Here is a 21966-nt window from a genome sequence, read left to right as displayed (position 1 = left end):
GTCTGGCTGTTGGAAAATTTCGGGCACGGGCCTCTCGAAATCTTGGCGGCAGGGATGAGCATGGCGCATCTCGTCGCTAGCTTCCACGTGCCCCGCGATGAGGCAGGCGCGTCCGACGCGTTTTGCCCTCACCGAACTTCTGCCATCGCGTCACCCAACCCACACCCACGAGATGAGTATGCAATCCCCTTCTTAACACCATTGAACCCTTCGTTCTAACCTCTTTAGACAATTACGGCGGCTACGAAACCTCGTACAGTACCACCTCTTACGGCGCTGGGGGTGGTGCTGGCGGAGGCGGCTTCATACCGGGAGAGGGTGGTAGTACACAGAGCCCTGGAGGTCGGCAAGACCGTGCCCAAGATACCCTGCGACCCGTCACCATCAAGCAGATACTTGATGCTCAACTCGAAGCCGGCAGCAACGACGTGTTCAAAATCGACGGCACTCCAATTACTCAGGTATGCACGAGTTCCATGGTCCAACGGCTATACTAACCGCTTCCTAAGCTCACATTCGTCGGTCAAATACGCAACATATCCAACCAGACTACAAACACAACGTATAGGCTCGACGATGGCACTGGCAGCGTAGAGGTCAAGCAGTGGGTCGATTCCGATGCTGCAGAGCAGACCAACCCTACCAAAGCGAAACTTGTTGAAGGCGCCTACTGCCGAGCATGGGGCAAGCTGAAGAGCTTCAACGACCGAAGATCAGTCGGAGCGACCGTAATCCGTCCAGTCGAAGACATGAACGAAGTCTCCTATCACCTGCTTGAAGCGACCGCGGTACATCTATACTTCACGCGTGGGCCTCCTGGCAGTGCGCAGGGTGGTGCCGCTACGAATGGCGCTGGAGGACAGCAACAAGCGGGAGATGGCGCTAACTACGGCGGCGGATATGATCTTGCCGGTTACACTGCGTCGGCGAAGAGGGTGTTCAACCATCTTAAGACCACTCCTCAGTCCAACGAGGGTCTTAACCAGCACGAGATTGCGGCGCAACTTGGTATGGATACAACCGATGTTGCAAAGGCTGGTGATGATCTATTGTCGGGTGGTCTGATTTACACCACTGTTGACGACCAGACCTGGGCCATCCTCGAGGCTGATTAAGCATGGTGTTTGCAGGCGCGGGACCAAGTGTATGGGCGAATAAGTAGGGGAACAACCAAATATGCTAGTAAAACACTAGCATAGGCGTAACGATTCATCATGATATTTCACATACTGCATTGAAAGCATCCGCAAGATACAATCTATCAAACACGAATTACTTCTCTGCATTCGTAGAGAGAAACAGTATGCACGTCGCAACGATCGCACTTGACACCACGGTGAACACGACCTGCGTCTTCCAACCTGTCTGCACGAGCGCCCGCCGCGTGCTGTACCGGGAGACCGTGTTGATGTAGTTCGACAACCCAGACAACATGCACGCTATCGAAAGAAGCCAGAAGACGATTCCCAGTGGCAACGCGAAACGTTTTTCTGTACAGAGTTGTAAGCATGATGCGATGAGATTTTGCTATTGACTTACCAAGTGGAGTGGGCTCCGACTTGAGATGGAACGACATGACGATGGCAACAGACACGATGGCCATGTACACACTAAGCTTCAGCCATGACAGGAAAGCTGTGATATCTGTTAGCTACGCAATCTTCTTGTACTTTCAGCAGATCCTGACATACTTCGTTCGTTCGCAGCATGATCCCTTGCATCCGAAGACACGTTATCGAACAGCAGCACACCCATCCATGGCCTCTCTCTGAAGGCTACTCGATCGTAGTCATTGTTTCTGAGGCGCACGTTAGGGCTTGAACGAGAATTACGTAGACTAGGTTGCACGCACTGTTTAACTAAGATGGGCTGGCCTCCAAATATCTTGTAAAACGGTCGGTACGGCTCGGCTAGGATAGACTCATCTGCATCGCTCATACGCGAAGCATCTCGGAAATCCATGTTTTTCGGATAATATGTAGGACCACTTGGGGTTGCGATGAAAACGCGCTATGGCTAGTGGTATGGGGATGCTTGGTCGGCAGACGAATGAGTGTGCTTGTGTGAGACGCCGCACGGACCCCTGCCGATGAGGTCACTACTGCATTTGGACATCTCCAGGGTTTGTGAGAGTTGATACCATCAACACAATCAACGTTTATCGCATTTCAGCAAAAATGGGTAACGAGAAAGAGCTAGTTCTTTTTGGTGGTGATAAGTAAGTGTTTGGGTAATGCACTGTCGCTTTGAAGCTAATGCATGCGCGTGCAGAGGTTGGAAAGCTTCGGATTGGACGGACAGTGATGACCGTGTGAGAGGAGGAGCGTCTCAGGTAAAACCCATCTCTCAAAATGAATGAAATAATTTGATAACTAATGTATGATTACTAGTCCTACCTTACCATCAACGACTCTTCCGCGCGTTTCCACGGCAATCTCGACATCACCGCTCTGGGCGGCGCCGGCTTTGCCAGTCAGCGCACTACCGGCGAGGATCGCACCTGGGATCTATCTACCTACGATGGCATTTATCTCGATCTAGGAAAACACGACGGCAAGAAGTACACACTAACGCTCAAAGACGAGATTCTGCCGCTTATGGCAGATGGACGGGAGCAATCAACTATCAGCTGGGAATACGACTTTGAATCGCAAAGCGAGCTTGGGTTGTTCGTGCCATGGCGTGCAATGAAGCCTACGTATCGCGGGAAAGAGAAGAACGATGCAAAGCCATTGGATTTGAAGAACGTCAAGCGGTTTAGCATCATGATGAGAAGGTAACAGTCCACCACGCGATCACGAGATGGCGGCAATTGACAATCGATAGTTTCTTTGGTACGCAAGAAGGCGATTTCTCGCTCACTCTCAACTCGATCAAGGCTGTTGCGCAGCCAGACGACATCGAAAGAGGCATTGTGAGCGGCGAGAAGGGCACAGGCGTAAGACTTTAAAGACATTACAGTATCAGATGGTAGCTAACGCTACGGCAGGGACAGGAGCCTTGGTCGTGGAAGAACTCCAATCTTGTTGGTCTAGCACTTATTCTGGGTTCCACGTGGGCGATCTCTTGGGGATATTGTTGGTGGAAAGGATATGACATGGGCATCATGAGGTTTGGACGGTGGTGGTCTGTGGTGAAGAAGGATACATTATAGGTTGGAAGTACGCAAGTCGTTACACGAAGCGTGAGGTCCAGGCCTGACATCGTATTGGGGGACGAAACGGACTCCGTTGATCTTACATATCAGTTCCTACACAATTTTGTCGAAGACAAATATCTGGATGCATGGTCAGAGTTGGGAACCGTGGCCCGGAAGACTCGATGTGTGAGGAGCAAGTCGCGCCGCCTGCGGGTGGTGCAGAACCACCCCATCCCCCTCTACGCAACAAGCTCTCATGTCGATGCGTTCAAGTGGTCGGAAATTTTTGTACAGCGAATTTCATCCTTCTTGCTTGTCGGTAATTTGTAGAGCGCTATGGCCAGTGGAGGTACTTGAAGAAACGCTTGGCTGTATGTTTGTGAGACTAAGCTTGAGTAATCATCAGCACATTTGACTGCACAACGAAGATATCCCGGAGAATTGGGCCTCTCCTACCCTTGACGAGAGATTAGAGAGTGGGCGTTTGTTAGCGCAGTGACAAGAAGTGCGCAAGAAACGTCCCGCGGACTTAGGATGCTTGACTCCGCTAGTGCAGGGAGACCCACTCCAGCGTGGACCATTCAGCCTGTTCAGGGTGAGCTCCTTCCCAGATCAAAGTCGCTTCCACGCCGCAAAGAAGAAGCGTTCCTCCAACATCGCTGCGAGTTTGGACAAGCACTGATGTTCATGTCACTCGAGATATTCCGATCCCTCACCTGCACCTCGTCCTCCAGCTTAAGGTTGCTGACTATTTTGGCCCCATCGCCACTACATCTCCAATCACCAATTTCTCCGCTGCCAAGCGAGGGACCATGCCAGACCTTCCCAATTTCGTCGATGATGGGCAAACGTCCGCTCGCGGAAATTCTCAACCAGGCGCTCAGGACCGCAAGGTGGAGAGACCGGGGCGCTTTGAGGCTGCATGAACATGGATTTAGATTGCATCAACTGCAGTAGTGCCAGCCTTGAGGGGAAGATGTTCAATGTCCACAGACGCCGCGCAGTCGCTATAAAGAGCGACGGGCGAACGGTGTCAGATAAAGTATCCGCAAGTGTTCCCGTTTGTCTCCTCAGGGTCCTCGATTTGTCTCCGATATTCCCAGCTTGTCGATAATACCGTTTCGCAACCATGCATCTTACGGCTCTTACCCTGGCTTTGGCTACCACCGCCGTCGCGGCGAGAAACTCCACCCAGCCGTACTCGACATGGATGGCAACTTCCTTTTTGTCCAAGGGCCAGAAGGTCGACAACCACTACGTCTCCTCCGTCATTCGCGAAGGCATTCAGAAAGCCGCCGTGACGCAAAACGACACTGCTCTGCTTGAGTATGCCTCCGACGCGGTCTCGTCTGTTGTCACCTCGAACGGTACCATCAAGGGCTGGAACGCCACTTTCTACACATTGGACGATATTCGGTATGGCAACAACATTCTCTACTTCTGGAACTCGGAAGGACGCAAGGACGAGAAATACGTTGTTGCGGCCAAGGGTCTCCGAGAGCAGCTGAACCGATGGCCGCGCACCCCCACCGGCGGCTTCTGGCACAGGGCCCCGACTTATGAGAACCAGATGTGGTTGGACGGCATCTACATGGCTGATACCTTCTACGCGACCTACACATCGTACTTCGAGCCCAACAACATCACAGCCTGGAACGACATCGAGTTGCAATTCGACTTGATTGAGGAGCACTGCCGAAACGAGACAACCAACCTTCTGTACCACGGCTACAGCGAGGACAAATCGACTGTGTGGGCTGACCCAGAGACTGGTGCCTCCCCATACGTCTGGGACCGTGCTCTAGGATGGTACTTCATTGCGCTGGTTGAGGTTCTAGAGGTCTTCCCCAAGACACACAAGGGCTACTCTAAGCTCGTCGACTACTTCGTCACGCTCGCCTCCGGTATCAACGACGTGCAAGACACCAGCGGCGGATGGTGGTTGCTCATGGACCCGGAACTTGCTGGAAGGGAAGGCAACTACATCGAGTCGAGCGCAACCGCCATGTTCACCTACGCGTACATGAAGGGTGTCAGGCTCGGTTTGTTGGAGAAGAAGTACCAGCAGACTGCGTCCAAGGCGTGGGATCTGATGTTGGACGAGTTCATCCAGTACGAGAAGAACGGCACCATCAGCTTCACCGGCACGGTTACTGTGGGAAGTTTGAAGGGCGATGCGTCGTACGAGTACTACACTGGTGTTGAGACCCTGACCAACGATGGTAAGGGTGCTGGTGCGTTCATGTACGCTGCCACCGAGATGGAGTTGGCTGGACTCGAGTAAAAGAGGGTATTTAAACTTCGTTGTATATATTATAGGCATCAGAATTGACTCCAAGAGCAAGTTTTTACATGAAGTCGACATAAACTTTGGTTCAGTAAGCACGATCATGGATGCAGCATGTTTCTCGCCGTGACCTCGGAACCATACGCGACGCTATCCTTATCAAGCCAAAGCGCGCGGCATCTCCCAAATCCCCAAATCCAGCAAGCAACACCAACTACACGATGCGAAAGTACAACCTCGACTTTTACCAAAGGCCCTTATACAAACATCTCTTCCAAGCAAGAAAACTGCCCACGCTGTGATTACACCTCGGCAAGCAGCTGCCGAAAGGGCCGTCACGACTCCAAAAATAACCCGTCGAACGCGGGTCCCCTGAGCAACCAAGTGGAGCCATGAGCCACCGCCCCGAGCAACGCGCCACTGCCTCATGTCAACAGCTGGGCCTTGGAACCAGAACAGGGCAGAGCCATGGCCTCATGGATCTTGCTGGAAGTATCGTGTGACGTGCTTAGCGGCTAAGCCGTTGGCACTGGCTCTGGCTCTGCGGATATTTCTTGACCGTTTAATCGTCCCTGTTTGCTAGATCACTAACACTTCTCCGACTACTTACCTGTACATTGCAGTGAACAAGAGAACGTTGGTACTCGCTGTCAGACTACTACAATACCTACGACTGTACCCAATGTAAGTCCTTGAACATCCTTCATGCATCACCTTCCTAACCACCACTCCAGTAATCCAGCCTTCAAACCTCACCTCCACCTCACCCAAAATGTCCCTCATATCCTCCGCCGCCTCTCCAAGCGCAACAAGCACCTCGTGCACCACAGCCGACTTCTCCGTCTTCCCCACACAAGACATATTCTGCGGCGTAGGCAGCACAACGGGCGTCGCGTCCAACACCTCCTCCGCACTCAAACAATGCTGCAAAGACGCACCGGTCGAGGAATTCAACGGCTCCTGCGGATACTACTGTCTTAGTTACGAACAGACGGTTGCTGATCTAAGGACTTGCTTCATGGACAACGGGGTTAATCCGAGGGATATCCTTTGCTCGGGGAATAATACTGCGAGTGCGACGGGCACGCCTAGTGGTGGTGCGAGTCGCACGGGTAGTAGTGGTCCGGATGCTACGGGCGAGGATGGGAAGCCGGATACGGGGGCTGCGGTGCATGTGGGTGTGTCGAAGACTGCGGTGGGTATGCTGGGCATGCTTGTAATGTCGGCGTTTGCTGGTGCGCTGTTGTAGGGTGCTATCGCAGTGATGATGGATGTCTACGATGTGGTTGCTGCTTTACCTTTCTCGTTCAAGCATAATACCAGATAATTTCTTACTCTCCACATCTCAAGTCTCCTGATTACATCTTCTCGAAAGTTGTTGCAGAAGCGTGGCTTACTCACCATTACAGGCTGTTTTCGTTGTGCCTCCTGCTTACACGAATGACCGCCAATCACCGCTTCGGGGAGACGAGTTTCGCGTACAATGGTTGGCATACGCATGCCTTGGCGGTTGTGCATTATTTATCGATCGATGTCTCCGTATACGGTCTCATCATGCGATTGGACTTCACACTACAGGTCATGGGTGTCTATTGCCTACCGACACAGTGGTAATGCAACTTACCCCGCCAGACGTGTAACCAGAGCCTGCATGTAGAAGAGAGCGATCATACGTCTAGTGAAGAAACAAAGGGTATATATGGCGAGGTTCGACGCCATTTCAGTCTGCCTTGTTGGTGGGACAACAACGTGTTTAACCCACATCTGAACCATGGGTACTTTAGCTGCAATAAGCATCGCCATCTCAGTCATAGGGCTCTACTACATCCTCATAATAGGACGTCGAGAAGCCCATCTACCACCCGGTACCTCCCTCTCCATCCCTGGTCCCATCCTATCCCATCCTATCCCAAAGCTAACCCACCCATCTAGGCCCACGTCCCCTCCCCCTCCTCGGCAACGTCCTCGCCATACCCACAAAAAACGCCCAATTCCAATTCACAAAATGGGCCTCCCAATACGGCGACATCTACAGCCTCAAGCTCTTCCACACCACCACCATCGTCCTCAGCTCCCGGCGCCTCGTCCGCGAGCTCATCGACAAAAGGGGAACGACATACAGCAGCCGCCCACCCTTCGTCTTTGCAACAAAGTACATCGCGCGCGATCCCGCGAATATGCCTCTAGTGGTCTTCATGCCGTCGGGCGAGAAACTGAGGTTATGCCGCAAGTTACTGGCGCAGTGTTTCAACGAGGCGAAAGTAGAGAAAGAGTACATCGGACTTGTGGACGCGGAGGCTAGCCAGATGCTGTGTGATTTTGTGAAAGAGCCCGAGGAGTTCATGGAGCATACACTGAGGTTCGCGAATAGCACTATCAAGAGTCTAGTTTACGGAACAAGAACGAGACATGCGGAGCAGCTGGAGGAGTACAAGTCTTGGTTTGACAAGTACGTTGCGTTGCTTGAGGTTGGTGCAACACCGCCGGTCGATTTGCTACCGTGGTTGGTGCATGTGCCACAGGGGCTGTGGACAGGACGCTGGAAGAATTGGAAGGATAAGAGCGAGGAGACTTCGAGGGCGGTTAATGCTGCGTTTACGCAGATGGCGGAGCCGGTGTTGGAGAGGAGGAAACGGGGTGTGCGTGCAGCGACTGTATATGACTATGTGCTTGATGAGGGCGAGAAGGGGATTGATCTTACGAGAAGAGATTTGGATGTTTTTGCTGGGTCGCTGATCGATGCCGGGAGTGACACGACGGCGTCTGCTATACGAGTCTTCATTCAGGCGATGGCTAGGTATCCGGATGTTCAGGAACGAGCACACAGACATGTTGATGAGGTGGTGGGAAGCTTGCGATCGCCCGGGTGGAGCGATGTCGCGAGGTTACCCTATGTCGTGCAGATTATCAAGGAGGTCATGCGATGGAGACCTCTTGCGGCCTTGATAATGCGCTCTACCACCGCTGGTATCCTTCACTCCGCTCGGATCATGAACCAACCGTGGCTAATGTGAAGCAGATGACACGATTGACGGCTACTTCATCCCGAAGGGCACGACTGTTCTCATGAACGTCTGGGCCTTGAACCATGGCCCATGCGATGTCGACACTTGTGAATCCCCAATGTCGGTTTTCAATCCCGATCGCTACGAAACGCGTACGCACACTTCAGCTCAGTACGCAGCATCTCCCGACATTGCCTCACGAGATCACTTCACGTTCGGTGCTGGTCGTCGTATTTGTCCTGGCATGCATCTTGCTGAGCGCAGTCTCTTCGTTGCTATTGCGAAACTACTTTGGGCCTTCGAGTTCAAGGAGAAGTCTGGGAAGCCTATTGATATCGATCCTAACACTGGGTTTATGGATGGTATTGTGAGGACGCCGAAGGATTTTGAATGCGAGATACGGGTGAGAGAGGGACGCGAGGGAGTGCTTGAAAGGGAATTTGCGGAGGCGAGAGATGTGTTGGTGAAGTATGAGTTGTGAGAGAGTTGTGATTTGACGTCGTGTGGCCCGAGAACCTTGGAAGCCTGGAGACAATGTCGTTAGCCCTACAGCACCTAGGATGCTAGATTCATGTCGCATTCACCAGAACAACCACTAAAGGCGATGCCCAGCTAGAAGGTCACATTATCTCATAAAATGTTTACTTGTCAAGAAATAGTAGTATGCGTTCGACAAACCTGAGCAACGCGATACGAATTGCACCCCATGTTGGCTTACGTGAGACAGCCACGATATCACAGCCAAGTTGCATCGTGACATCCAGCGCCAACATGCTCTTGATTTCTACTTGTCGAGGCTCTTATCCAACCCATTCAACGGTATATCACGGCGCCTGAAGTTCTCGACCTGCATGAGACTGCCCAATCAAGCCTTGAGCCCACCACACTTGCCGTGCATAAGAGTGTGCATCGTCACCGCCGTCCAGCACAAGATGTCGTGCTGCAACACACCGCATGGCGCCTGCCCATACATATCCAGGCATTTGAAGGCGCAAATGCTGTCGAGCATCCCACCACACTTCACAGCTTCCCGTGCGTGAATAGGCGCCGAACGTCAACAGACATACCTATCGCTAAGGTCATCACATCATCATTTCGCACGTTTCGAATCAACAGCTATACCTATAGACAGAAGCCGCTACGATATCGTCGTCTCGGCATCTCTCCGAGCCTAGCAACGGCGCACATCCCTATCGCCTTCCCTGTCGCACTCTCCATCGCAGACGATCATCATCGCCCGACCGTACCATGCCTGAGGACCCGCGCCCATCCTCAAATGAAGAGAAGAGACTGTCTGGGCCCCCCTATAGTATCAAGGGGCAGCTCTTTGCTATTTCCGGGGCAGGGTCAGGCATCGGACGTGCGACGGCTACGCTGCTGGTTGCGAGCGGCGCAAAGGTCGCGCTGGGGGATAAGAACGAAGAAGCAGTGTCGCAGCTCGCGAGGGAGCTTGGGGCGAGTGCGATATGGGCGAAGGTGGACGTTACAGTCAGGGAAGAGGTAGAGCATTGGCTGGCGCATGCGCCAACGAGGTTTGGGTTGAAGCAAATCGACGGTATGCCAACGTCCTGTCTTCAACGCATGAATGTGTCTGGCGAAGTCGACATCTGCAGGAGTGCTTTGACTGACGTGGGCACAATGTAGGCGCAGTGAACCTCGCAGGCATCTCAGGTCGACTCGAAACTGCGGCAAAGTTCGACGCCGCCGACTACGAGGCCGTCTTCGCAGTCAACGTCCGAGGCACGTTTAACTGCATGTCAGCCGAGCTGCGCAACATGCGTGTGGCAAGTTCAGGTGTGCCAGGCGGGTCGATCGTGAACGCTGCGTCGATAACTGGGCTTGTCGGCAAGCAAAACTGCTCCGTCTATTGCGCCTCGAAGCATGCCGTCGTTGGGCTCACAAAAGCTGCTGCGAGGGAGCAGGAGCACACTGGAATTCGCATCAACGCCATCGCACCGTAAGTTCTTCTTTCCACCACTCAAAGGAACTCTCTCCGTGTTCTCCTAGGTCGTTCTCGCGCGCGCAATAGTGCCACTGGAGGAGAGCCGGTCGCTGACGTTGACGCTACTTTAGAGGCTTTGTCAACACACCCCTCATGGACGCCCTCGATACAGAACTTGGCTTCCAACTCCCGAACAACGCCGTGCTCGGCCGACGCGCCGACCCTATTGAGATAGCGAAAATCATCCAGTTCCTGCTAAGCAGCGACGCGAGCTACGTTACTGGCTCTGTGTGGCAGGTCGATGGCGGCATGCTGTGTTGAGTTGAGATAAGGGAAAAGAAAGACGTGCAGACGCGAATTGGTGTTGCAGAAGCGAGAGTGGGTACGAGAAGAGGTCGCTATACAAGCTCTGGGGTTAGTTTGGGTTTCTGCGATGGGTGTGGAGTATTCCCACTTTGGGAAGACGACGACGGTGGAAGCGAGGCAAGCTTATGCTTACTTGCCGAGATGTCATACAACTGTCTTTTTCAGCCTTACAAAAAGCAATGTGATTTCCGTCGTTGAGCTGGGTACACATGCCGCAGACCCGTACCAAAATTAAGAGAGTCGACGTTAATGCGAGTCCCGCACGCATGTGCTATTCTGGGAAAGGGTACCTAGGTAGTTGCAATTCGTTTTCCTCAGATACACGAGAGGCGTTGTGGAGTTGGAATTGTCAGCATTGAATTGCTTTTTGGTTACTATCGATAAAGACGCGCCGACACTTTCAATGATGGCATGATCAGACAATGCACGCTCGGTTGCGGACTGTTGTTAGACAAGCGGTAGTGCTCTACTTACGCGTCAAGTGCCGCTGCATACCCCTTCTAACAGGGCAGCGATCTGCACCCCAGCCGTGCTGCTTGCGAATCCGCGGCTCGGAAGGTATTGCGCCAACCTTAGAGTTTGTAGATCTCGTTTTCGTGGCAGGTACGGCTAGAAGTAAAAAAGCAAGAAAGCAATGAGTCGATCTCGGAGAGCCTGCCTAGTGTCTTGCTGAGTTTCCCTGGCTGGGCAAAGTGCTACTTTCTTGCTTCTTGTCGCCTGAGTGAGGTTGGGGAAGAGGGAGGGTTGGAGCAAAGTTAGACTAGTATCAATGCCGCGGACCCGAACCAAAAGTCGAGCGAAGGCGTTGACCCGGCCCAGAGATCGTGAGCCAAAGTCCATACCACCCCCATACGTGCGGGATGCACCGACGTCGAACCAGTGCTCAATGTGGTTTTCTAATCATCAAATGCCATGACATCGAAATAACGGCATGGGCAGAAAATAGTAGCCTCGAACGCAGTGTTAAATGACTCGTGGTATTTCATTTCACAAGCGCGAAACTCTAAATCAACAGAATAGTTCCCCTGCCAATCACAGGCGCCGTCATCTCCCCATGGACCTGAAAACCTTCTCCCGACGAGGATCAGTGGGCAAGGCTTGAATGACGACAGAGTCGAGCTCGCGATTCGATCCGTTCGAGCCAATGCGATCATGGTACTTCCACTCCGACTCCGTGCTTCGGATGGAGAGCGCATCCGGGGACTTTTGTCTCCTGTCGTTTCCCCGCACGCGATCGGCAAGGTTCTGGGATGCGGAGATGAACCAGGGGAGTCTGCCGGCGGGTTTGACTGGGTTCCTGAGTTAGCGGCTGGTATTTGGTGATGGGAAAGTGCGGCGAGATGGGATGCGCGATGTGATGAAACTTACTAGTCCAGTATTCACGATTATCTTCGTCTTCGGGAACGATGTATCCGCCGGATATAAGCTTTGTCAAATAGATCATGCCGTTGAGCGCCGTGTACACCATCAAGCCCGCAATAAGACCGTAGGCTGCGCTGTATCCGAATGGGATGAACATTACGGTTACGAAGGCTGGGACGGCGTCGCCGATGTATCGCCAGTTGATGGAGGAGATTTGTCGCATCATCAGGCAACCAACCTATATTTACGTTAACGCTAGCAATATGGAGGTGGTGCCAGGTGACTTACGAGAACCAAAGTGCTTCCAGTAGCCCATGGTGGGATCGAAGCGAAGATAGGTGCGAAGAACATCGAGATGAGGAAGCAAACGCCACAGGTCATGGCAGTCAGTCCTGTTTTCCCGCCCTCTGCAATTCCTGCTCCACTCTCGATGAAGGCAGTGACGGGTGAGCAGCCGAGAAGTGCACCCATGGAGATGCAGAATGCGTCTGTGCAATAGGCTATCGTTGATCGCGGAAAGTCGCCAGTCTCTGCGTCCACCACTCCGGAGAAACGTGCCATGGAATAGAGCGTAGCTGTGCAGTCGATAATGTCAACGTATAGGAAAGTGAAAAGAGCGAGTGCGAAATGGCCAGGTGCTGCGTTGACGTTCCAGTCCAGGGCGTTCAATGTGCGGTTGATGGGATGGAAGTCCACGACCTTCTTGAAGAACTCGAAGCGGTTATCGCCGACCTCAGTGTAGGGGAAGAAAGTGACTGAAGTGCCTCGTCTGTATGCATGTTAGCCTTCTGAGCTTGACTGAGATGATGAAAAAAGCTCACGGCCATGAAATGATTGACACAAGCAAGATAGCTAGAATCATGGCGCTCTTGACCTTGTATGTCATCAAGTAGGCTGTCAAGATACCACCGCCAAGGATGCCTAGCCACATCTGCCAGACATGTTAGCAATATTTGATGAGCCGGCATCATATGACCTACAGTGGGTGAAGTCATCTTGTGACTTATGCATGAGCCAAACTCATCCTTGTATTGATCAGGACACCCCGCGATATCAAGTGGGGTACTCTTTGAGCCCGCAATGGCACCAATGCCCGCGTTGTTGCTCAGTCCGACTTCTGCAAGAAAGAGTCCTATACCACATGCCGCGGCGATCTTGAGCGATACTGGTATGATCTTGACGAGCCATTGTCGCATGCCAATCAAGGACAAGAAGATAAATATGAAGCCCTCTGCAAAGACAGCAGTGAGCGCAAGGTTGTAGGAGATGAGGCCTTGGCCATGGAAGCCGACGATCTGGTAGGCGAAGTATGCGTTGAGGCCCATACCCGGTGCAAGACACACGGGCATGTTGGTGAAGAACCCAAAGAGGAAAGAGCTGAAGCCGGCTACGGCAGCTGTAGCGGTGATGAGGTTGCGGTTCAAATCTGAGCTTGGATCAGCTGAAGTTGTTGAGAGTGTAGACGTTTCCTACCCTGCTTGCAAATGAGGTATTCCGTGTTCGTTAAGCACAGAGGGTCTGTGGCATCATTGCACACGCAATTACCGCCTGTATCAGCGAGGATAGTAGCCTAGGCTCGTTAGTATTTTGCGAGACATAATCCTTCGAGAGCTTTACATTGACCGCGATGATGTATGCCATTGTGAAGAAGGACGTAAGTCCTGCCCGCACTTCGGTGGTGAACTTCGTATGCAGGATCTCATCTTTCTGTGAAAACAGTCAGTCATGTCCGAGATATTACTACAACTGTCAACATACATGCCCGCAACCGGAGAGACGGAATATCCTGCCGAAAGTCGACCGGCCGACGTAGACATTGAACGAGTGGATTGAGGAACGTATGGACTCCATGTTGCAGACGTGAAGTTGGTCGCCAGTTGGGGGTTTCAATCTCCAGTATAAGAGATGCAGTGATCGGCAGCAGATAGCCCTGCGTTGACTATATTTGTGTCACGCACGTCCAGTATAAGCAAACATGAACGATTCGGAACGAAAAGGTATATGGTATTGATCAATCGCCAATGCGATCGCTTAAGGTGGGGCCATAAGCAAAGGGCCTTCCCGAAATGCAATGAAAAGTATCGACGACAGGGCGAGCTGGCTAAACATCAGAGACACTCGAGGCAATGTGATATCAACCGTAAGGGATGGGCGGGAACGACGAGGGTAGGCATGCGGCGCGGCAGGGGAAAAAAGCACGATCTAAGAAGCTTTTGGACGGAGTGACGGCATGACAACCTAAGAGGGCCGCCGCAAGCGTAGTACAAGTGAATTGAACGGCGGCAGGAGCGTTGTCATGCAGCTGAAGCGGAGACTCGTGCAGCGTGCTGGAGTGTGGCAGTCTAGGCTCGTACTCTGGTGGCTTGACGGAAGCGAGTCAGGGGCCGGGGAGCCTAGCTAACGCTAGTCAGGCACGCCCGATGTCGATCAGACTGCATCATGACTGGCCAAAGGGATGATGTCTGGTGCCCCTCCCGCATCTGCAGCAAAATGACGGGGCGACTAAAAGCCTTAGTAGAACCTTGTGCCTCTCCCTTGCCGATTGCTTCTGACAACACAGACAGCAACTAAGGGCAGATCACTTACAGTTCACGCCGCCCTGGCGGTTCAGCGGCCTTGCAGCTGATTTTGTCCATGGCACCGGTGTCCGTCTTTGATCCCACGGAACTGATCAGAGGGATCAGCTGTGATCGTCGGCCTAGTTGGGGTTGCAATTCGTAGCCCGCGGGTGCAAGTCAAGGTCGGCGGCATCATATCGGTTATTCAACCTAGCAGCCGTCATGTTGGCATGTGCGAATCGTATCCAGCCACAAGCGGTTCTGCAAAACCTTGGGCGGAGACACCGAAAGTTGGAAAAGTGAGCCCGATAAGCCAGCCAGTCGCAATTGCTGTACAACCCGAGTATTTGCTTTTTCGGGGAAGAACCGAAGGCAAGAGGCGTTGCTTTGCACGCTCATACCACGTGTAGGTGTATCTTTCCCCAGCAGTATGGTCAACAACCCGAAAGCTCACGGTGCGCTTAGTGGTTTTGCGCCGTGGAGGAAGCACGGCAGAGCACTAGCGCATGAGTTCGGATTAGGGAAGCCTTGATAGTAGTCCTAAAAAGGTCAATAACGCCACGGTCCGAGTGGTGCGACAGCGTTTCGATGCCGCGGAAACATGGGACCGTTGCGTAACTCGCTTTACGGTTGCGACACCCTCCACCCAGGTACTTGACTACTTTTCCGTCGAGAGGTGCGGCTAGCCTTGAGTGCTGGATAGCCTTCAGTCGATCATTCGCTCCCACCCCTTGAAAGATCGACTTATAGTGGCCCCGCTGCACTCCGCTAGACTCGCCACTGTGATCAAACATGTTCGCAACCGACTTACCACTGGATCAAGAGGCGGAGTCTGTTGGAGCGCGGAGGGAGCGAAAGACCAAAGAGCGATCCATCAGGTCAAACTCCATCCATACTTCACGAACGTCCACTAGTTCCGCAAACTCTGGCTCTACCGACCGTGAGCAATGGTGGTCTTCAGGCCTGAAGAAAGCAAAGAGTATAAAACCCAGGATACTACGACCATCAACCGGACAAACCACAGATTCTCAGAGAACCGCGAAGACCGTGCCAGCCGAGTTGGACTTGACCCGCACGCACAAGCTCAAGGATCCCGCGCTGCACCCTAGCTGGACATACACAGGCACTATTCCTGCGAAACTTCCATCTGGTGATTCTCTGCATCCGCAACAGGATGAAGTACAGGAGCTGGAAGGTGAAAAGTCCTCTCGAAAGACAGACTCTACGAGATCGCGCGTCTCACGTAAGTCATTAAGCATCAGCGTACCACGATCATGTGCTGAAGACATATTCCAGATGACCGAAAGCGCTCGGTGAGGACTCCGCCGGTAGTTGACAGCAGCGATGACGCAACGCAAGCAAGCCGCGTCAGTCCTAGATCTTTTGTTACGAGCAGAACTCGTGCCAGTTCCGAGACCCCTGAAGATAGAAGTGCCCCGCCAATGTCAATGCCAGGAGCGAAGAGGGTTGACAGCGGGTAAGTAATGTTTCCACCAACGTCGGTCTTATGCTTATTGTCTGTAGGTGGCCACAGTCAGCTGAAACCGAAGCAATGCCCAAAGTTGAAGCACTCGAGCTGCATGACAGCTTCCAGGAGAAAGAACACGACGACGCTAAGCATGTCTCAAAAGCGAGCGGTGGCGCAAATTCCGAGGTCTCCTGCAAGCCTCTCTCGCAATGGCAATGTCTCACTCCACGAGGGGTACCTTCGGAAATACAGTTGCAGTCGCGGTTGACCCCTAAGAAGGTTGCAGTCGCCCAGAATACCACACCGGACCTCGGCCGTTTTACACGATTTATCCGGAGAATGGAGGGAGCCGGTCCCAAAGTCATCCTGGACCGACTGAAGGAAGATTGGCAGTGGAGCACAGGCGGAGACGTTGATGAGGAGGTACGTGTCGTCGTTATAACTCTGCACAGACCTTTCCTAATAGTAGAAACAGTTGGTCCTCGAGAAACAATTGTGGCTGTTGACGGGGTTCCAAATGCAGAATTTGGGTCGGGAACGGACCCTGCCGAAGCCCGAATGTAACACCGGGAGGATCCTTGAACTCTACGGTAATCTCTGTAAGTCCATGTTGTGCCCTTGCGTTACGCTGCTGTGCAATCTCTAACGGTCGATGTCAGCTGAGGTATACCAACTGTCGGCAATGCATCCGTCCCAAACAGTGCACTTCCTCACTACCAAACCCCAGCGACGTGTTCAGTTACCGGGCAACGTATCCTACTTGACAGTGCGCAAGCTTGGTGCTGTTCCACTGCCTTACCCAGAGGACTACTTCTCGCATATAAGAGCATCGACGTTGCCATCGCTGGTACCCTCTGCCATATTACCGGAACTGTTCAGCGAATGTCACAAGCTGCTCGCTACCGGTGGTTTCCTAGAGATCAGAATCATGGATGCTGCCCCGGTACGCAAGACTACCGGCCCATTGATGCGAACCTGGATCGAGGACAGACTCTCCGTCAATCTGGAGCGAGACTTCAGATGCTCAAAGCCATGTTCGCTGGTCCCCAGTTGGCTGACAGCTGCCGGATTCGAGATGCTCGTTCAGGAAGACAACCAGAGCATGACGCTACCGTGCGCTATCGACTCGGATACTGCCAATGTGAACGAAGAGCTTTCCATGATCATCGGCCGGGCCTTCTGGAAGGACATATGGGGTAGCTTCGTAGACGACGCTCAAGACGAACCGAAGTGGTGGTGGGAAGACGAAGAGATCGTTCAAGAATGTGTAAAGCGCCAAACCTTGCTCGAGTGCAGGACGATCTTTGCATACAAGCGATGAGCGCCGTACTTTGTGGCACCGTGGTTGATACAATGTAATAGTACTGAAGGTTTAGCGGGATGGAAATGGCGTTGGTGGAGATATGGGGCGTCTGTACGATAGGATACCCGACGCGTGTTGCTGTCACTACCGCTTACGATTATACCGCCTTTAGACCTGTAGTTAGATAGCGATGCATTTGGTACGCGTACATTGATGGTTGGATGTGCGAGCCGATCAATGGAGCCCTAGTTAATCCCTACCCCGCGCTACCCATATGGGTATTAGCGTCCTCACACGTGACAGCGTGCCTCCTGGGCATTATCGTACCTTGGTAATAATGGTTATTACTATCATCTTATTCTTTCTCATATCGAGTCGCAAAGGATGGAACCCGCTGTGTACCACCAGAAGTCGAAATCCGGTAGCCGCTTTGTTTCGCTCCGCCTCCCCCAACCGTCCGTGCCACGCCCTTCGTTTCAGCTGCAAGGTCCGCGACGCGTCGTGGCTACATGATCAGCACTATGTCGGCACAACCGAGACTTCTCCTGCACATCTCTTTCATTCCACAGTGCCTTCGGTCTGCTTCCCCTACAGGTTGATTAATACTTGCATCACTCCTTCATAATTTAGCGTAGCCCCTACACAATCGTGCGGAAATCTAGATCGGCCCCCGATCGATATATCCGAATTACGACCGCTGAACGACATCAGCAAACATGTTCAGTTCTCTAGGGACAAAGATAGCCCTCCGAAAAGCCGGACTGGGCGGTGTATCGCTACCAAAAACCGACGGCTTGTTTGGGAATGGCAACACGAAGAAGGGGAACACAAATGGCGCCGAGGGAGGAGACACAGGTTTCGCCAACCCATTCGCAAACGTACAATGGGGTGTACCAAAAGCCCTACAATCTTGGACGACACCTCCACCACCGCAGAACCCGGTGCGCAAGCCACCAAACATAGGAGACCGCGCACAAAGCCATCCTAAGTTACAATTTCCTACAGCCGATGGGCGGCCGACTATACTGCTGTTCCTGAGGTTTTGCGGATGTCCTTGTGAGTAGTCATCATCCCAGAGGCTGTATTCGGATGCAACAGTAGAAGTTAGACATTTGCTAATAGCTGCAACAGTCTCAGAGAAACTCTTCCTCACGCTCCGAACCCTTGCGAACAAGCACACTTCCATCCACTTCGTCGCAATATCGCACTGCACACCTGCTGCAACTACAGAATGGGTCAAAAAACTCGGCGGGGCCTGGAATGTAGACGTAATAGTAGACCAAGACCGGGAACTATACGCGCTATGGGGTCTAGGCATAGCGACTTGGGGTCATGTTCTGCATCCCAGGAATGGCTACAACCAGGTCATGCTCAGGAAGAATGAGGGGGTCTGGGGTCAACTGGTTGGAGAAGGCGCATGTAGATGGCAGGTTGGAGGCTCATATTCGGTGGACGGGAGGGGTGTGGTGACATGGGGTGGACCGATGCAATCAGCAGACGAGGCGATACCATTCGAACACGGCGTGATGTCTCTTGGATATGGAGAGACGAGGATATAATGCCAAGGCACATATCGGAATTGGGGACCTCTTAGATGGGTACCCAGGCTGCCTGGGTTCTACATGAGGGCATGATCGATGCACATGAACGCTCATCCAGATGGGAATGGTCTACATCTTTCTTGTGCAGTACTTGCCGGCTTCGACTTGGCTCTTCCAGAAGAAAAGCGTACAATCAACAATCGAAATAGTGACATACTTGGGCAAACATCTTAGGGTTTACATGACTACAAAATCAGCTTCGGTTTGTTGGACAAAATTTATTATCGGACTCTACTGAAGGTCATGACTGCTGCGCCTGAAGAAAGCGTCTCGGAACAGCTTCAAAATTGTCAACTCATCGCCGTATTGCGAGCTGAAGCGATTCGTGAGTAATGAATGGCCTATTATGCGAAGTAAATATAAACGGAACAGGAGAGTTGACGTCTATATAGGACACATTGCTGCCATATTCAGCCACGACTATCCCAATTACCACCATTTCGAAGTCCTGACTGGTGCAAAGACCATTGTCGACGATAAGGGCGAAAGACAGGCTATCTACTCCACAAGAGCGCTAGTGTACCTAGATTCTGGTTGCAGCAAGTGGGATTTGGTTGCTGAAGGTGGAAAGAGTTGTTACACACCTCTGGAGGCGATGGAGAACTTCCTCGGTGGGGCCATGGTCAGATTTGAGGAGGTAATAGGTAAGTTGTTGCCATACATCTAAACAATTGCGATACCTAATGGAGCGGTCTAACTTTAACGTAGCTGAGCGAGAGGGAAGCACTATACGAGAGTATAGTATATGGAAGTATAGTCCAGATCCGGATGAATATCAAGATCAAGCACATTATGCTTGGTAGAGAGGAGGACACAATTCGTAGTTACGTTCTCGTTGTTATTTGCTGCGGATGTATTTTCAGCCGTGATGAATAGCACCCTTCGCTGCATAGGAGAGCCTATGATATACATTCCTCATGCGTGATCCCCGGGTGTTAGATGTATTGGATCTGGCGTAGTTATCCTGCCAATGTGGGGTTCATACTAGCGTGGTGCAGCAACGGCGCCTTCGGAGCAGTCGCGTCCTCACCTTTCATCACCACACCACATCTTCGTACAGTCTGACTGCATCAGCTCATCAAACATGAGATACCGGAATTAGATTTTGAGAATGGCGCTGTAGCAGGGCGCGATACGCCAAATCAGGGAGACTTGACGACCTGTGGGTTTCCTGGACATTTCCTCCCCACCACAGGCGCTATCCACGGGTTATCATAACCACGGCGTTCTCATACAGACTATACAGTGAAGCAAAGACATGATACTAAGTAGGGTATGGAATTTCGGAGAGGTGAGCTTGCTGGATTCAATCCGGAAACTTTCTCGGAGACATTCCGTCACTACCCCTCTAATATTGATCGGGGACTTTACCTAAGATACTATGCGCCACACAGTCCCTTCTTTGCATATTTCCAAACAGTCTGTACCTTAATGGTGAGCATGTTGGACAACGAAATTGTATCGGAGCGTTATGCATCGGAGCTTTATGCCGCGGAGCTGGTGTTCGTGGTGTATAAAGCAGGCAAGTTCGACTGATCTCAAACACAACACCCACCGCAAGCTCACATCGTCTTTTACAGTCATACCCAGATACTCAGGACACCTCTTCTCCCTATACATTTGCCTCCACAGCAACATATTGAAGCCTCATCAAGATGGCGCTCCGATCTCGACCCCAGATATTCGACGTACTCATCATCGGCTCAGGTCCTGCAGGACTTAATGCGGCGCTCACTTGCGCAAGAACACGCACCAAAGCCCTCGTATTCGACAACCAACAGTATCGCAACGAAGGTGTCACGCACATGCATACTGTAGCGTCCCGCGACCACTTCAACCCCAGAGAGTTCGGCCGCATAGCCCGTGAACAGATCGAATCCCGATACGATAGCGTATGGTTTCAATCCGCTACAATCACCCATGCATCGAAGAAACAACTGTCGTTGCCAGATCAGAAGGACTTGTACGATGGCTTCGAAGTCAAGGACAGTGAAGGCCACTCGTACGAGGGCAAGAAGATCATCCTGGCCACTGGTTCGAAGGATATCCTTCCCGACGTTCAAGGTTACAAAGAGAACTGGCCAGACCACATATACCAATGTCTAGCTTGCGATGGCTACGAGCAAAGAGGGAGTGCAGTCGGCATACTGGATTTCGATAATCCCGGATACGCACATATGGTCCAAATGGCAGTCCCTCTAGAACCTGTCTCAATTACCTTGTTTACCAACGGACCCATCAAGAAGGAAGCGCCAATGCAAGACGCTTTGAAGCTCGCAAAGGCTTTCGGTGCAACGCTCGACGAGCGGAAGATCGTTCGCATGGTGAACAACGGCCCAAGTCACATAGATGGCGTCACAATCCATTTTGAGACTGGAGAACCAGTCACTCTCGGTTTCCTCGTTCACAGACCTATTACGGTCAATCGCGCGCAACATCTCATCGAGCAGCTTGGCGTCGAGACAGTGGATCCAGCGATGGGCGGACACATCAAGATCGCAAACGCAATGTTCAACGAGACCAGTGTCAGAGGTGTGTTTGCAGGCGGTGATACTATGGTCATGATGAAGCAGGTTGCGATTTCCATGGCGGATGGACTCAAAGCTGCCGCAGGTGCAGGAATGCAGATTGCACAGGAGAAGGCTAAGGGTTTAGCCAAGGCTTTTGAAGAGAGGGAGGGTACGATCGAGGGAGAGAAAGATAAGGCGGAGGTGGCTTCGTACTAGAAGCGAGGGCTAAACAATAACCATAAGTTGAAGAGGGCCCGATCTTGTAGTCTTGGAAATCAGCAAGTGGCAGGTAGAATGGTCAAGGTGTAATCAAGTCGCTTCCCTGAACGTATAGAATGTATTTTCCCCTTTTAGATTCATAATGCATCAATTCAATGTCTATGTGTTAGTCGAGTGGCTGGTCCGTACCCTGTACCTTCTTCAAT

General features: G+C 52.2%; 8 protein-coding genes across 8 annotated transcripts; 6 read left to right on the top strand and 2 right to left on the bottom strand.

The window, feature by feature from the left end:
- Positions 1 to 97: 97 nt before the first annotated feature.
- On the top strand, positions 98 to 1115 carry J4E90_006023 (uncharacterized protein; the record flags this gene model as incomplete). Its single annotated transcript, XM_051435573.1, has 3 exons — positions 98 to 176; positions 229 to 461; positions 510 to 1115. The coding sequence occupies 3 exons, from the start codon at positions 98 to 100 to the stop codon at positions 1113 to 1115; spliced, it is 918 nt and encodes a 305-aa protein (XP_051290431.1).
- Positions 1116 to 1272: 157 nt separating this feature from the next.
- On the bottom strand, positions 1273 to 1962 carry J4E90_006022 (uncharacterized protein; the record flags this gene model as incomplete). Its single annotated transcript, XM_051435572.1, has 4 exons — positions 1273 to 1490; positions 1540 to 1635; positions 1692 to 1798; positions 1853 to 1962. The coding sequence occupies 4 exons, from the start codon at positions 1960 to 1962 to the stop codon at positions 1273 to 1275; spliced, it is 531 nt and encodes a 176-aa protein (XP_051290430.1).
- Positions 1963 to 2177: 215 nt separating this feature from the next.
- Positions 2178 to 3154, top strand: J4E90_006021 (uncharacterized protein; the record flags this gene model as incomplete). The annotated part of the gene is made up of 5 exons (XM_051435571.1): positions 2178 to 2218; positions 2272 to 2332; positions 2391 to 2776; positions 2827 to 2938; positions 2990 to 3154. 5 exons carry the CDS (start codon positions 2178 to 2180, stop codon positions 3152 to 3154), a joined length of 765 nt encoding a protein of 254 aa, XP_051290429.1.
- Positions 3155 to 4268: 1114 nt separating this feature from the next.
- Positions 4269 to 8912, top strand: J4E90_006020 (uncharacterized protein; the record flags this gene model as incomplete). Its single annotated transcript, XM_051435570.1, has 4 exons — positions 4269 to 5361; positions 6161 to 6661; positions 7359 to 8393; positions 8446 to 8912. 4 exons carry the CDS (start codon positions 4269 to 4271, stop codon positions 8910 to 8912), a joined length of 3096 nt encoding a protein of 1031 aa, XP_051290428.1.
- Positions 8913 to 9679: 767 nt separating this feature from the next.
- Positions 9680 to 10694, top strand: J4E90_006019 (uncharacterized protein; the record flags this gene model as incomplete). The annotated part of the gene is made up of 3 exons (XM_051435569.1): positions 9680 to 9986; positions 10076 to 10388; positions 10505 to 10694. The coding sequence occupies 3 exons, from the start codon at positions 9680 to 9682 to the stop codon at positions 10692 to 10694; spliced, it is 810 nt and encodes a 269-aa protein (XP_051290427.1).
- A 1089-nt stretch (positions 10695 to 11783) lies between these two features.
- On the bottom strand, positions 11784 to 13450 carry J4E90_006018 (uncharacterized protein; the record flags this gene model as incomplete). Its single annotated transcript, XM_051435568.1, has 5 exons — positions 11784 to 12028; positions 12108 to 12339; positions 12390 to 12870; positions 12923 to 13032; positions 13082 to 13450. 5 exons carry the CDS (start codon positions 13448 to 13450, stop codon positions 11784 to 11786), a joined length of 1437 nt encoding a protein of 478 aa, XP_051290426.1.
- Positions 13451 to 15451: 2001 nt separating this feature from the next.
- On the top strand, positions 15452 to 17448 carry J4E90_006017 (uncharacterized protein; the record flags this gene model as incomplete). Its single annotated transcript, XM_051435567.1, has 5 exons — positions 15452 to 15902; positions 15956 to 16136; positions 16184 to 16550; positions 16603 to 16726; positions 16787 to 17448. The coding sequence occupies 5 exons, from the start codon at positions 15452 to 15454 to the stop codon at positions 17446 to 17448; spliced, it is 1785 nt and encodes a 594-aa protein (XP_051290425.1).
- Positions 17449 to 20686: 3238 nt separating this feature from the next.
- Positions 20687 to 21757, top strand: J4E90_006016 (uncharacterized protein; the record flags this gene model as incomplete). The annotated part of the gene is made up of 1 exon (XM_051435566.1): positions 20687 to 21757. One exon carries the CDS (start codon positions 20687 to 20689, stop codon positions 21755 to 21757), a length of 1071 nt encoding a protein of 356 aa, XP_051290424.1.
- Between the last annotated feature and the right edge of the window lie 209 nt (positions 21758 to 21966).

This window comes from Alternaria incomplexa (assembly GCF_024043165.1).
Source record: "Alternaria incomplexa strain BMP 0042 chromosome Unknown scaffold_8, whole genome shotgun sequence".
Classification (NCBI taxonomy): domain Eukaryota; kingdom Fungi; phylum Ascomycota; class Dothideomycetes; order Pleosporales; family Pleosporaceae; genus Alternaria; species Alternaria incomplexa.
This window is presented reverse-complemented; position numbering and strand designations above follow the sequence as displayed.